We start from the raw sequence: 12,056 nt of genomic DNA, 5'->3' as shown, positions 1-12,056 counted from the left end.
TAGAGATTCCATGGCATGTGGACAATTATAAGACACGCCTAATTGAGCAAGTTGCATGACCTTTTCCTTGGAACAAACAGAGGTATTTCTGGTACTGCTGGTTAAAGAGACGTTTTTGTATTTGAGACTCCAGTTTCGCCAGCAGACTGCACTTAACTTTAATAGGCATTGTTACAATTAATTAAAGTGCAACCAATGCAACGTTTATAGGACTTCTAGCCATAGCTGATTTGCAGACCTTGTCCCTGGTTAGGCTTTTAAGAAAAAGAAAATAAATTTAAAAAAAATACAGAATAGCACATCATACATAAAATCACATAATACAACATCGTACATTACAATCAATTACAATTATGACTTTATTCTCTTATTTTATGACTTTATTCTCATAATATTATGACTTTATTCTGGAAATATCAGATTTTTTTTCCCTCAATGTGGCCCTAATACTTCGTAGTACATTTGCACTTTGGCCCTCACTGCATTAGACTTATAAACTATATACTTAGACTATAAACCGTGTTACCTTCATCACAATGCTCAAATGTTTTGCGGCTCCAGAGAGATTTTTTTTTTGACCTAAAATGGCTCTTTTGATACTAAAGGTTGCTGACCCCTGGACTAACCTAACTAAGTGGTTTTGTTGCCTAATCCTAAAGTGACACAAGGGGCGGTATGTGACGAGTTGGGATGTGAACGTATTGAATCAGCTAGCCACCGTCCCGTCTCGTCTTGTAATACCACTTGTACCTTGTGATGGAAATTTCCATACCTGCAATAGAGACTTTGAGACCCCCGACGGAGGAGTAAACCAATAAAAGTTAACCATATACCTGTGGAGAGGTCTCAAGGCATCTCACAGATAACCTCTGTAAACAACAAATTGCGGATGTACTCGCTCAATGTCCGGGAACAAGGCATGACGAGCCTGATAAGATGTATTGTGACGCTGTGTTGTCTGTGAAGAGGCTGTTCTGTATTAACTTAAGGTACACTTTACTATATCTCCATGACTCTGCATGTATCAGTGTGTATAAAAGCCCGACTTTTCATGTGCTCTGGGCTCACTTGTTTCACTTCACTCAGTCGACTGCGCCAGCGAGTCCATCTGCAGATGCTTTGAATTAAATTTACTTGAAAGACAAGCTGTGACCTTGGCTCGTGTCTTGTTTAACAGAAATTGCCTCCACAACCTCGAGAGGCGATAGTGAGTCTCTCTACAAAGAGATGAATTAATAATCAACACAGCGACACAGGATAAGAATCTTTAAAAATTATTTTTAATCTCACAATAAATTTAAAGCCCCTATGTGTGTGGGATATCTACGTGATTATTTTATTAATGTATCCCCAGGCTGGATACATTAATTTCACCATTTGGTGGCACCCAAAGTCTTTTTCCATAAATTTCCTAATTATGTCAATTTGCTGACGATCGTTAGTTGCAACCCTATGTATTTTTATTATTATTATTATTATTATTATTATTATTATTTTATTTTATTTTAAATTTTTTAAATTTTTAAATTTTTAAATGTTTTAAATTTTTAAATTTTTTAAATTTTCTTTTTTTTCTTTTGTAATTTGTAATTTATATTTTTTTAAAGTAATTAATTGAAAAAGTACCAATAAATAGAAGTCTAAAAAATTCGTTAGTTGCAACTCTATGTATTTATTATTATTATTATTATTATTTTATTTTTTTTTAAATTTATAATTTTTAAATTTTAATTTAAATTTTTTAAAATGTTTAAATTTTTAATTTATATTTTTTTTTAAAGTAATCTAAAAAAAATCGTTAGTTGCAACTCTCTGTATTTATTATTATTACTATTATTATTATTATTATTATTATTATTATTATTATATTTTAATTTCTTAATTTATAATTTTTTTTTTTATTTAATTTTTAATTTATCTTTTTTTTAAATAAATTAATTGAAAAAGTACAAATAAAAAGAAGTAAAAAAAAAAAAAACATCAATTCACAGAAGTTGCTCTCCAGGTCGGCTGTAGAACAAAACATCAGCAGAAAATCTCACTCCAGTCAAACACCTGACACTCCTGCTGGTGCACACAGCAGGTGTAACGTTCTCATGCCAGGTCATGTAGCTCAGTCACACAAACCACTAAAATTAATAATTTACTGAAACCTAAACGCCCCGTCATGGCCTCGTGAGCAGCGACCCGTGTTCTGTAACTAAACTGCAGCGAGTTTTGTTGTGTTGTGTTTAAGGTAATAGTTACAGGTTGGACAGATATTCTCCTAATTTATGGTTCAGGGTCATAAACAGACGCTGTGTAACATTCCTGAGGAGAACGTACTACATACAGTATGTACTTAACACTTGATACCAGTCAGTATTGACTACCACTAAGAGATAAAACCTGTTCAGTGAATGTTGTTCAGTGCTAACTGTCAGCCTTTTTATTGTCAAACTGTGACCTTAATTTACTTAAGTTAAAACCTCAAAAGGAAGTCTCACCACATTTCCATTTCCCGTCACTGTTGGTACTAATAGTTCTCGATGCAAACAGCTTCACAATACAGACGGGGAAGTTGATTCGTCATGGCAAAAGATTTTAAACTTCTCCCAAGATAAGCATTTTAAACAGATAAAAAAATGTGCGATTAAATATTTTAATCCATTAACAGGCCTAGTCTCTATATAAAATAGACCAGTGATTCCCAAAGACTGGGTCGCGACCCTCAAGTGGGTCGCAGGATATCTTATTAGGGTCGCCAAATATTTTTGCAGAATTTCTTCCATTGTCTTTTATTCAACATTTATATCTGCAGTAGAGCTTTGTGCCACATGAGGGAGCCTGAATGTTCACATTGTGTTTGTACTTTTAACATTGAATCTAATATGAAAGGCTAGCATTATACTCTGTTTGTTTTACTGATGAGAGGAAAAAAACGAGAGCCTCTTAACTTCGCCTAAAAGCATTTATTTGGTCTCATTTATAAAGAATTTAAGATGTGTATATGTTTTCAATAACACATGCGTAACACGTATATCTCTTCGAAAAAGGCTGGTTTACCTATTATAAGGTGATGTGGAAATGTCAGTAAAGATGTTCTTTTATGCACAAATCTGCTCTTCTCACGATTTATAAATAAGATAGATATGAATTGGGTTGCGATGGTTGGGAAACTCTGGTATTTAAACGATATGTTGTGTGGTGAGACAACATGCTTTCTAGCAGAAAGAATGCAGTTTGACCATGTATGACGACTATGTTACCGTTTTTCTGACTTGCTTTTCCGCATTATGTTGACGCCACCGATGACAGTCGTCCCTTCACCCATCCCCCCTTCACCCAAATCATTCAATACAGCCTGGACCATCCTTTCTCTTTCTTTTTATACCTCCATATACCAAAGCAAACACATTCTCCTTTACAATACACATGTACAATTCATGACTATTTCCTCCTGTTTATTTCTTCTGTAGCAAGAAAGGTGTTCACAGTGAGCTGTCTGAATCATCCTGAGTAACACCGACATTATTCATCTATTGTTCATCCTACAACACAGGGTTGGGTTGCACAACAAAATGTAAGGTGTAGTTAATTTATGTTGCACAAGAAAAAAGTGATGGATTACGTCTGTAGTCCTTTGGCAGCAGACAGAGAATAACCTCTCATCTACTAAACAAACGCCACAAGAGATACATTTGGGTAAACTAACCCTTTAAGGCGAAATGCTGGATTCATGTTGGCTTTTAAAATGCCTTTTAAAAAGCTCAAAATATACTTTAACCTCTGAACCTGACTGAAGAAAGACTGAATGTCAGTAAGAAGGAAACAGAATCTCTATAACGCCATGTTGCAATAAACAGTTTTGCTAATGATTATTTCCATTACTGATTAATCGTTTGGTTTATAAAACAACAGAAAACTTACAAAAATGCCCTTAACAATTGCTTAAAACCCAAAATGATGATATTAAATGTCTTTTTTTTGTTTCACCAACAGTTCAAAATACAAAAGGAATCAATTTCTTACAATTTTTAGGACAAAAAAGCAATAAATTCCCACATTTCACAAAGTGGAACCATCAAATGTGTGCTGAAAAACGTCTTAAAGGAGACATCAGGCTCATTTTCAGGTTCATACTTGTATTTTGGGTTACTGCTAGAACATGTTTACATGCTTTAATGTTAAAAAAACACATTCTTTTTCTCATACTGTCTGTCTGAATATACCTGTATTCACCCTCTGTCTGAACAACACGTTCTCACTCCCAACTTGTCAGATACCGTCACATCGGAGGCTGACACACGAGGTATGCGTCTTGCGTTACTTTTGAGGTAATCAAAACGGTCACACGGTGTGTCAAAATACGTTTGTTATATGCATAGTGTCCTTTCAAAATGAACTTCCATTTTCACAGGACGTAATGTTTAAGCAACACAACCACTTAGTAAGGGTCAAGGCCTATTGAAAGAGACTGAGGTTGGTGGTTTAACACATGCGCAGTGTAACCGGAGCTGCAGTCGAGCGTTGCGATTGGCTCAAGTTCGAGATAAGATAAGATAAGATAAGATAAGAAAAACTTTGTCTGTCACAAGTAACAGAAATTTGTCTTTGACAGGCTCAATAATAAATAGATAAAACACATATAAGCCAAAACAGAGATACACACTTGCCCATAGGGCACAATATACAATTATAACTGACAAGAAGCGTGTGAAAATAGACTGAATAAACTGCTCAAGGTGATGATGAAAGATTACATGTACATGTGTTGTAACCTCAAAGATATGACACATTGGTGACATCTCTTTTCACACTCGCGGTTAGGATTAGGAAATGGAAATGGTCATGGTTGACGTTAACCTCACTGACTAGCGACTCATGTGACAAAATAAGTCAATGTTATTTTGTTTTAGTTTCACACGGGAAACGAACTCCAGTCTCCTGGTTGAAAGTCTTGTTTGTTTGACCCATCCACCACCACCACCCTTCCCTTTATTAATACTACATCACTTGATCCGACCGTCAAATAGCGCCGCAGGTGGGTTTTCATTGGAGTTAGTTGAAAGCCCGGTTCATCACATATTGTCGCTTAAGGGTGCCTTCGTGCAGCGGTTTCTGATGCCAAGAGGCGCTGCCTAATTGTTGGTATTTGACGAGTTGGGATTGAGACCGGGTTGGTCTGAAATGCTCCGTTTTAGCGCCGGTCTCTTAAAGGTAGTTCTCAAGCTGTAGGCGGTAAATTCTAATGAGCCTGCATGTGACATGGGAAGGGGAGCCACATCTGAATGGCTCGTTGAATCACGTTTTCTGATCTAGACAGCCCACAAAAAACTGACTGTGTTGTCTTATTTCACAGTTTGTGGGTTGATAGGCACTCCAGATACACAAATGTTTGAGCAAACAAGCACTGAAAAAGTAAATTTTTCACGATATGTCCTTCTTTAAACGAACTGTTGCTGATTAATCTTCTCTTGATCGACTAACTGATTAATCGACTAATCATTTCTGCTCTACAGTAGCTTTTGGTTAACCCTTACGACAGGTAGGAGATGCCACTGATTGGAATAACTTTTGTTTTTCCTCCAGCTTCTCCTCAAGGCACTGAATGAGAATGGGGTCCACTTTGGGGTCGAACTTGTTGGCGAACCAGTGACCGTAGTTGAGCAACCAATGCATTTCCGCCGCACCAAAAATACAAACGCTGCGGACGTGTTCCCCCGAGCAGTGCGGGTACAGGTTCTCCTCCAGGTACTGCCATTTCACCAGCCTGGTCTTACTCATCAGGTCCGTGATGTCGGGCTGCGATCTGGGCACCTCTCCAGGAACACCCGGCAGTCGAACAAGTGTGGCCCAGAAGTGTTCATCCGGTGAATAGGTGTCCTCTGACCAGGCCAAAAAATCTTTCACCACAACTGAGGAGTCCATGTGCACCACAAAGTTCCGGGACAAGACGAAGTAGGCGTTGCCGCAGAACATCTCCATGCCGTGTGGCGGCGGGGTCTTTAACTGCTCCGTTTTCACCGGCAGTTTTTGATATTCAAAGTTGGCATCCCTCAGCTCGTAGTGAAAGGTGAACCTCTCCTTCTTCGTCACACTGGGTCGGCTCGTCTCCAGCATATTGGCTCCATTCAGCTTCCTCAGTTCTGACACCAGCTCGATGTTGGACCTGAGGGGGAAATCTTGGCCACAGAGGTTGATGACATACTTCCACTTGACTTCTGACTCCAGAAGGTCGGACAGACAGTTGAGATCAGCTTTCAATCTGCTGATGCTCGCGTAGAAGACGGACTCTCGCTTGGAGGCGATGAAGACGTTGGGCAAACAGCCAGCTAAACCCTCCATGGCTGAGATGAACTCAGCTGAAGACTTCTGATCATAGTGGATGCAGTAGATGTTACGGGGTGAGTACAGCGCTCTGATGAGCCTCTCTACCATCCACGCAGACTTATGCACAACCATCGAGTAAGCAAGAGGAAAGTCTTTCTCCTCCTCTGAGACACACACGTCATCATAACCTCTGGACTGGATGAATAACGGGCAGTTGGAGGTGAGGTTAACCAGACACTCATCTTTGTCCTCCACGACTTGTTTCCGTCTGATGATCAGCGACTTTCCCACCTCCACTGGGTCCATGTCATAGATGGCCAAACAGTTAATATTGTACTTGTGAAATGTCTGGATGTCATCTAAAGCTGCCGGGGGAGGTAGAGACACAGGGACGTAGCTGTGCTTCATACTGACCAGTAGCAGGACACACAGGGTCAGCAGTGACAGGAGGGAAGGGAGGAATGATTTTCTTCTTAGTCTCCGTAATGAACATCCCATATTCATTCTGTGGGGAGAAGAAACAGGATGAACAGAAACCAGAACAAACTATAATTAACATGTGAGAACAGGAGACCTGAAAGTGTGGATTTGACAGAAACACACTCACCTTGCTCCACCGGTTCTCTGAGCGTCTTGAAAACCGTTTCATCAAGTCGCACCCTAAAAGTTTTAGGATAAATTCAGATTTCATACACCAGTTTTTCTGTGCAATAAATCTATTTAATAATCAATCAAAATTAATAAATAAAAAATGTTGAAAAAGGTCACCTAAAGGGATGTAAATATGTCCTTTTTTTTGTCTGTATAATAGAATAGATAATTGTGTAAGCGAATGTGTCTAAGTGGATATATATATGAATGCGCGTGCGGATATAGACATATGTATATACTGTATATATATATATATATATATATATATATGAGGTTGGTTGTATGTATATGAATATGAACTTATCTCTTGACACTGCACTATTACAACGGGTAGTACTTTTTTTTTCTTTTCTTTTCTTTTTCTTATGTTTCTTTTTTTTTTTCGTTTTATGAATGTTGTTGCTGCTGTCTGTATGTCCATCTAAAAGTATGTGTATGTATTCCTTTAACCTAAAATAAAAAAAATAATTAAAGGGACTGTTTGTAACTTTTTACACGTATAAATCTATCGGGTCGGGATCCCATGCGTGCTTGTGTATGCGTGCTTGCGTATGCGCGATCGCGTATGCGCGTATGGCTACGCTGTTCAGACCGCTCCTCTGCCTGCTTGGCTTTACTCACACAACGCGCGCGTTCTCACTCCACCTCTAGACGTGCATGCGCGCTCACTACACACTGCAGAAGAGTTAGTTTAGCTCTGAGAATATCTAGTGAATGTACAGTGGACGTTTGTGCGGACATAAATGCTGCAGCTTCTCCAGACTAACAGAGGTTTCCCATGTCTTGTGAAGTGACGGGGGTCTGCAGCGAGAAACGTTGTCGTCTCGACCGGGTGCCGGTGTCTCCCCTGTTCCCTCCGGCCGCGGTCGGAGACGATAAAGTTACTCGCTGCGGAGCCCCGAAGGCTGAAGCAGCGGGGCTGAGGCAGGAAAAGCCAACACAAGGATCAGCAGTGATTCATGGAGAGACCTTCGTCTGGTCAGCTAACATTACTGCCAAGCAGCTGAAATATAGAGTGATATTGTGGTTTTAGCTGACGTGGGTCGCCTCACTGTGTTGAGCGATGCTCGTTCATGTCTATGTAGAGCGAGCACAAACTTGAGCCCGACGCTGACTTTCGTTGACTTAACGGCCACAGGTGTCGCTGTTAAGAAGCATTTCTGAAAGTTACAAATAGTCCCTTCAAAGGGACTATTTGTAACTTTCAGAAATGCTTTTCAGAAACGCTTTTCCTGCTTACGCCGAAAAGCGGGTTGGTGCCGGGGCTGAAGCAGGAAGAGAAACGTTATCATCTACGACTGCGCACGCAGGAAGACACTGGCACCCAGTCGGAGATGATAACTTTTCTCGCTGAGGAGCCCCGTCACTTCATAAGACACGGAAACCTCTGTTGGTCTGCAAGAAACGTCCACTGTACATTCACTAGATATTCTCAGAGCTAAACTAACTCTCCTGCAGTGTGGAGTGTGCGCGCATGCACGTGTAGAGTGTGTTGAGTGTGAGAGATGGAGCCAGAAGGAGCGCGGTGTGAGTGCAGGCAGAGGAGCAGAGACTTCAGCCACACGCGAGCGCGCATGGGATCCCGACCAGGTAGATTTATACATGTCAAAAATTACAAACACTCCCTTTAAATTAAAGAAAAAAAGAAAAAAAAATCGTTTCCTGGAAAAAAAACAAAAAACAAGAAGCAACTCACCGGTGTGTCAGGAGAAATAAGAAGAGTGGACATTTATCTTCCGTGCCATTTCCACTTCTTTTTACGCACGACTGGTGCGACATCTAAAGGCAATATCAACTTGATCCAGCTCTTCATTAACCAAAGTCCGAGATTTAACTTGCTTTATCCATCCAAAGAGATCTTAAAGAGGAGCGCAAGAAGTGCAACACGCTCTGGATGTCAGTCTGTGTTGAGTCTCTGTGTGTGTGAGGAGAGGAGAGGAGAGAGCTGCAACCTCACAAATAAAAACCCGGAAAGAATGAGGGAGGGACTCAGGATATCGTCTAACTGCACTAATTACAGATGCAGAAATCTTGTTCTGCGTTTCATATGTCACAAAGGGTGTTATTACACGTAGTATAAATTGTAAAAAGGGAATAAAAGAGCGCAAATGGAGCTGTGCGTAAATTACAGACATCTGCAAGGCAAGGCAGCTTTATTTGTAGAGCACATTTCAGCAACAGGGCAATTCAAAGTGCTTTACATAAACATTCAAGACATAGTGCAAAAGAACATTAAGACATAATTAAAACAGTTATAAAAACATTAAAGATTAGAAAATAAAAACAAAAGCTATAGGAGAATAAAAATAGAATATAACACACAAGAGTAAAAGCTCTACTGCAGTATAAGATCATAAGTTTACAAGAAAAAAAAAGTCATATTATGATAATAAAGTCATAAGTTTACAAGAAAAAAACAGTTGGAATATTATGAGAATAAAGTCATAAGTTTACAAGAAAAAAAAGTCATATTATGATAATAAAGTCATAAGTTTACAAGAAAAAAACAGTTGGAATATTATGAGAATAAAGTCATAAGTTTACAAGAAAATAAAGTCGTAAAATTATGATAATAAAGTCATATTACGATAATAAAGTCATAGGTTTACAAGAAAAAAAAGTTGTAATATTATGATAATAAAGTCATAAGGCAAGTCAGCTTTATTTGTATAGCACATTTCAGCAACAGGGCAATTCAAAGTGCTTTACATAAACATTCAAGAAAATTGAGACAAAGTGCAAAATTGTAATTTCCCCTTATATTTATTTATGTATTTATTTTTGCATTCAGTTTTTATATATCTATTTTAAATGTGTGTATTTATTTATGTACTTATGCATATATTTCTGCACAATTTTCCCTTTGCATTTCACCCCTTTGATGAAATCTAATAAAAACATATCAAAACATCCATGTCATTTGTTTAAATTGTCATTTTCTCTATGGTTTCCACAGCCTTCACTTCTGTTTTTTTTGTTCTGATGATATATATATATATATATATATATATATATATATATATGATCACCTCTGTGTTGTTTTTCTCCGTTACTGCTGGATGTGTACTTTTTTCCATTTTTTATTAGACAAAGATGTTATGAAACAAACATAAATAAATATCTTAATAGCCTTTTTATTGGTCGAATTAGAAATTATTTTTACATATAGTTTAATATCCTTCACGAAAACAAGAAAACAAGGTTTATTGTTGCTAAATTTACATTTATGATTAAAATATTTTGCTAGGATTATTATTATTATTATTATTTCTATTAATATTAATAATAATAATAATAATAAAATTACAGACATCCATGCAGCTGATTAAAGAGGATGAATGAAAACCCCATGGTTTGTGTCATCTGAGCTCACTAAAAGAAGAGAGAGAGACAGACAGAGAAACTGTTCAAACTGTGGCACTCAAAAAATGCACATAACCTTTCAAGTGAGATTCCGGCCTCTCAGGATTTGGAAGGTTTGGAGGAAACAAGTGAGAAAAACCTGTTTACAGTCAGTAACCAGATCCTCTTGTTTAAAGATAAAGAGGAAATTCACTCCCCTTCACTGTTTGTGATTAACATCTAACACAAAATGCAGGCACAAGGTGAGGATTCAATTCAATGGATCCACAAGAATCTCTTTACAGTGATACCCAATTTATGCAATTAGGGACAATTTAGGGACCCCAGTATGCAGAAATGTATAATCACATGCAAACAAATTGCATGTGATTATCATAAAGTGGGCATGTCTGTAAAGGGGAGACTCGTGGGTACCCATAGAACCCATTTACATTCACATATCTGGAGGTCAGAGGTCAAGGGACCCCTTTGAAAATGGCCATGACAGTTTTCCCTCACCAGAATTTAGCCTTTAACTTTGGAGCGCTATGACAAGCTATCGTGGGTTGGTACCACTGGATTCCTTAGGTTTCTAGTTTCATAGCATCTAGCATTAAGTCTGAGCCTAAGCCTAATTATATTTTAGGGGTGCTGAGATGAAATTTAAGAGTCTAAAATCGCCACTGAGTGATACTGACCTGATAGTGGGTTAACAGCGTTAAATGAACAAAATCTTATCATCCAATTATGAGATTATAAAATCAGTTTTCAGGTGTTTTTTTAAGAAGCAGATATTGCAAACATAGTCATAGTAGAGACTGGGGACATTTTGATGCTGCTGTAGTGTTTATTGATGTATATGTTCATGCAGCAAATATGAGTACTGATTTATAGTGTTATTATTATTCAGTGGGTTTTATTTTCCATCTTATGTTATGCATTTTACGTACGTCTACTTTTTTATTTTTTTTTTAATCTTATTTAATGAAATATGTTTTATTTTCCATCTTGTTTTCCCTGTTTTTAAGAGAAGATAATCCTTTATTAGTCCCAGCGGGGAGATTTGCAGTGTTACAGCAGCAGTAAAAAAGAAAAAAAAGATATAATAAAAAAAGTAAGTAAAAACAAAATATAATAGTATACAGACTGAATGGTTCAGTTCACATTTGCACATATAATAAATACTTATATTGCACAAAATATTGATATTGCACAGTTTAGTATACATTGAAATTCCACATGAATGAATGGTCAGTTTTTGGGATGTGCAGTAGTAAAAAATAGCTTTTTAGTCGAGGTAGTTATTTGTAAGACAGGCAGACAAGGAATAACATCATCTAACTTTATTCTCCTCTATTATATAATTGGCTGACTGAACAAAACATTTGGACCAGATTTAAAATCAAAAGAATCAGCTGTATTTTGAAAGCTGAATGTAATATTATAAGTTTTTTTATTAGCACATTTAGGAATTGTCTCTCTCTAACAGATACATTAAAAATGTATATTTTAAATAAGGGAGAAGCATTTCTAAGCCAATATTGAAATAAATCTACCCAAGAAATGCACCTGAAGTTAATGGTTGCAGGTGTGCAGCACAAACTCATCAGGTGAGCAACAGACAGCAAACTGACAAAATAAACATTGACTCTGTAAAGGTAAAACAGGAAGTATCATTTTGTTTTATAGTATAAGAAAATAGCAAAGCATCTGCAGACTCAGGAGGGACCCCTAGTGGCTTTTACCTCCTC

At 37.6% G+C, this 12,056-nt stretch overlaps 1 protein-coding gene across 1 annotated transcript; it reads right to left on the bottom strand.

Annotated features, from left to right (window-relative positions):
- Positions 1-5,265: 5,265 nt before the first annotated feature.
- LOC119477763 (beta-1,3-galactosyl-O-glycosyl-glycoprotein beta-1,6-N-acetylglucosaminyltransferase 4-like) lies at positions 5,266-8,906 on the bottom strand. Its single transcript, XM_037751875.1, has 3 exons — positions 8,660-8,906; positions 6,920-6,972; positions 5,266-6,817 (listed from the first exon to the last, which is right to left on the bottom strand). Exon 3 carries the CDS (start codon positions 6,814-6,816, stop codon positions 5,512-5,514), a length of 1,305 nt encoding a protein of 434 aa, XP_037607803.1. The 5' UTR covers position 6,817; positions 6,920-6,972; positions 8,660-8,906; the 3' UTR covers positions 5,266-5,511.
- Positions 8,907-12,056: the final 3,150 nt, after the last annotated feature.

Source organism: Sebastes umbrosus, chromosome 19, assembly GCF_015220745.1.
Source record: "Sebastes umbrosus isolate fSebUmb1 chromosome 19, fSebUmb1.pri, whole genome shotgun sequence".
NCBI classification, from domain to species: domain Eukaryota; kingdom Metazoa; phylum Chordata; class Actinopteri; order Perciformes; family Sebastidae; genus Sebastes; species Sebastes umbrosus.
Note: the sequence above shows the minus strand (reverse complement) of the source record. Positions and strands in the feature narration are given on the sequence as shown.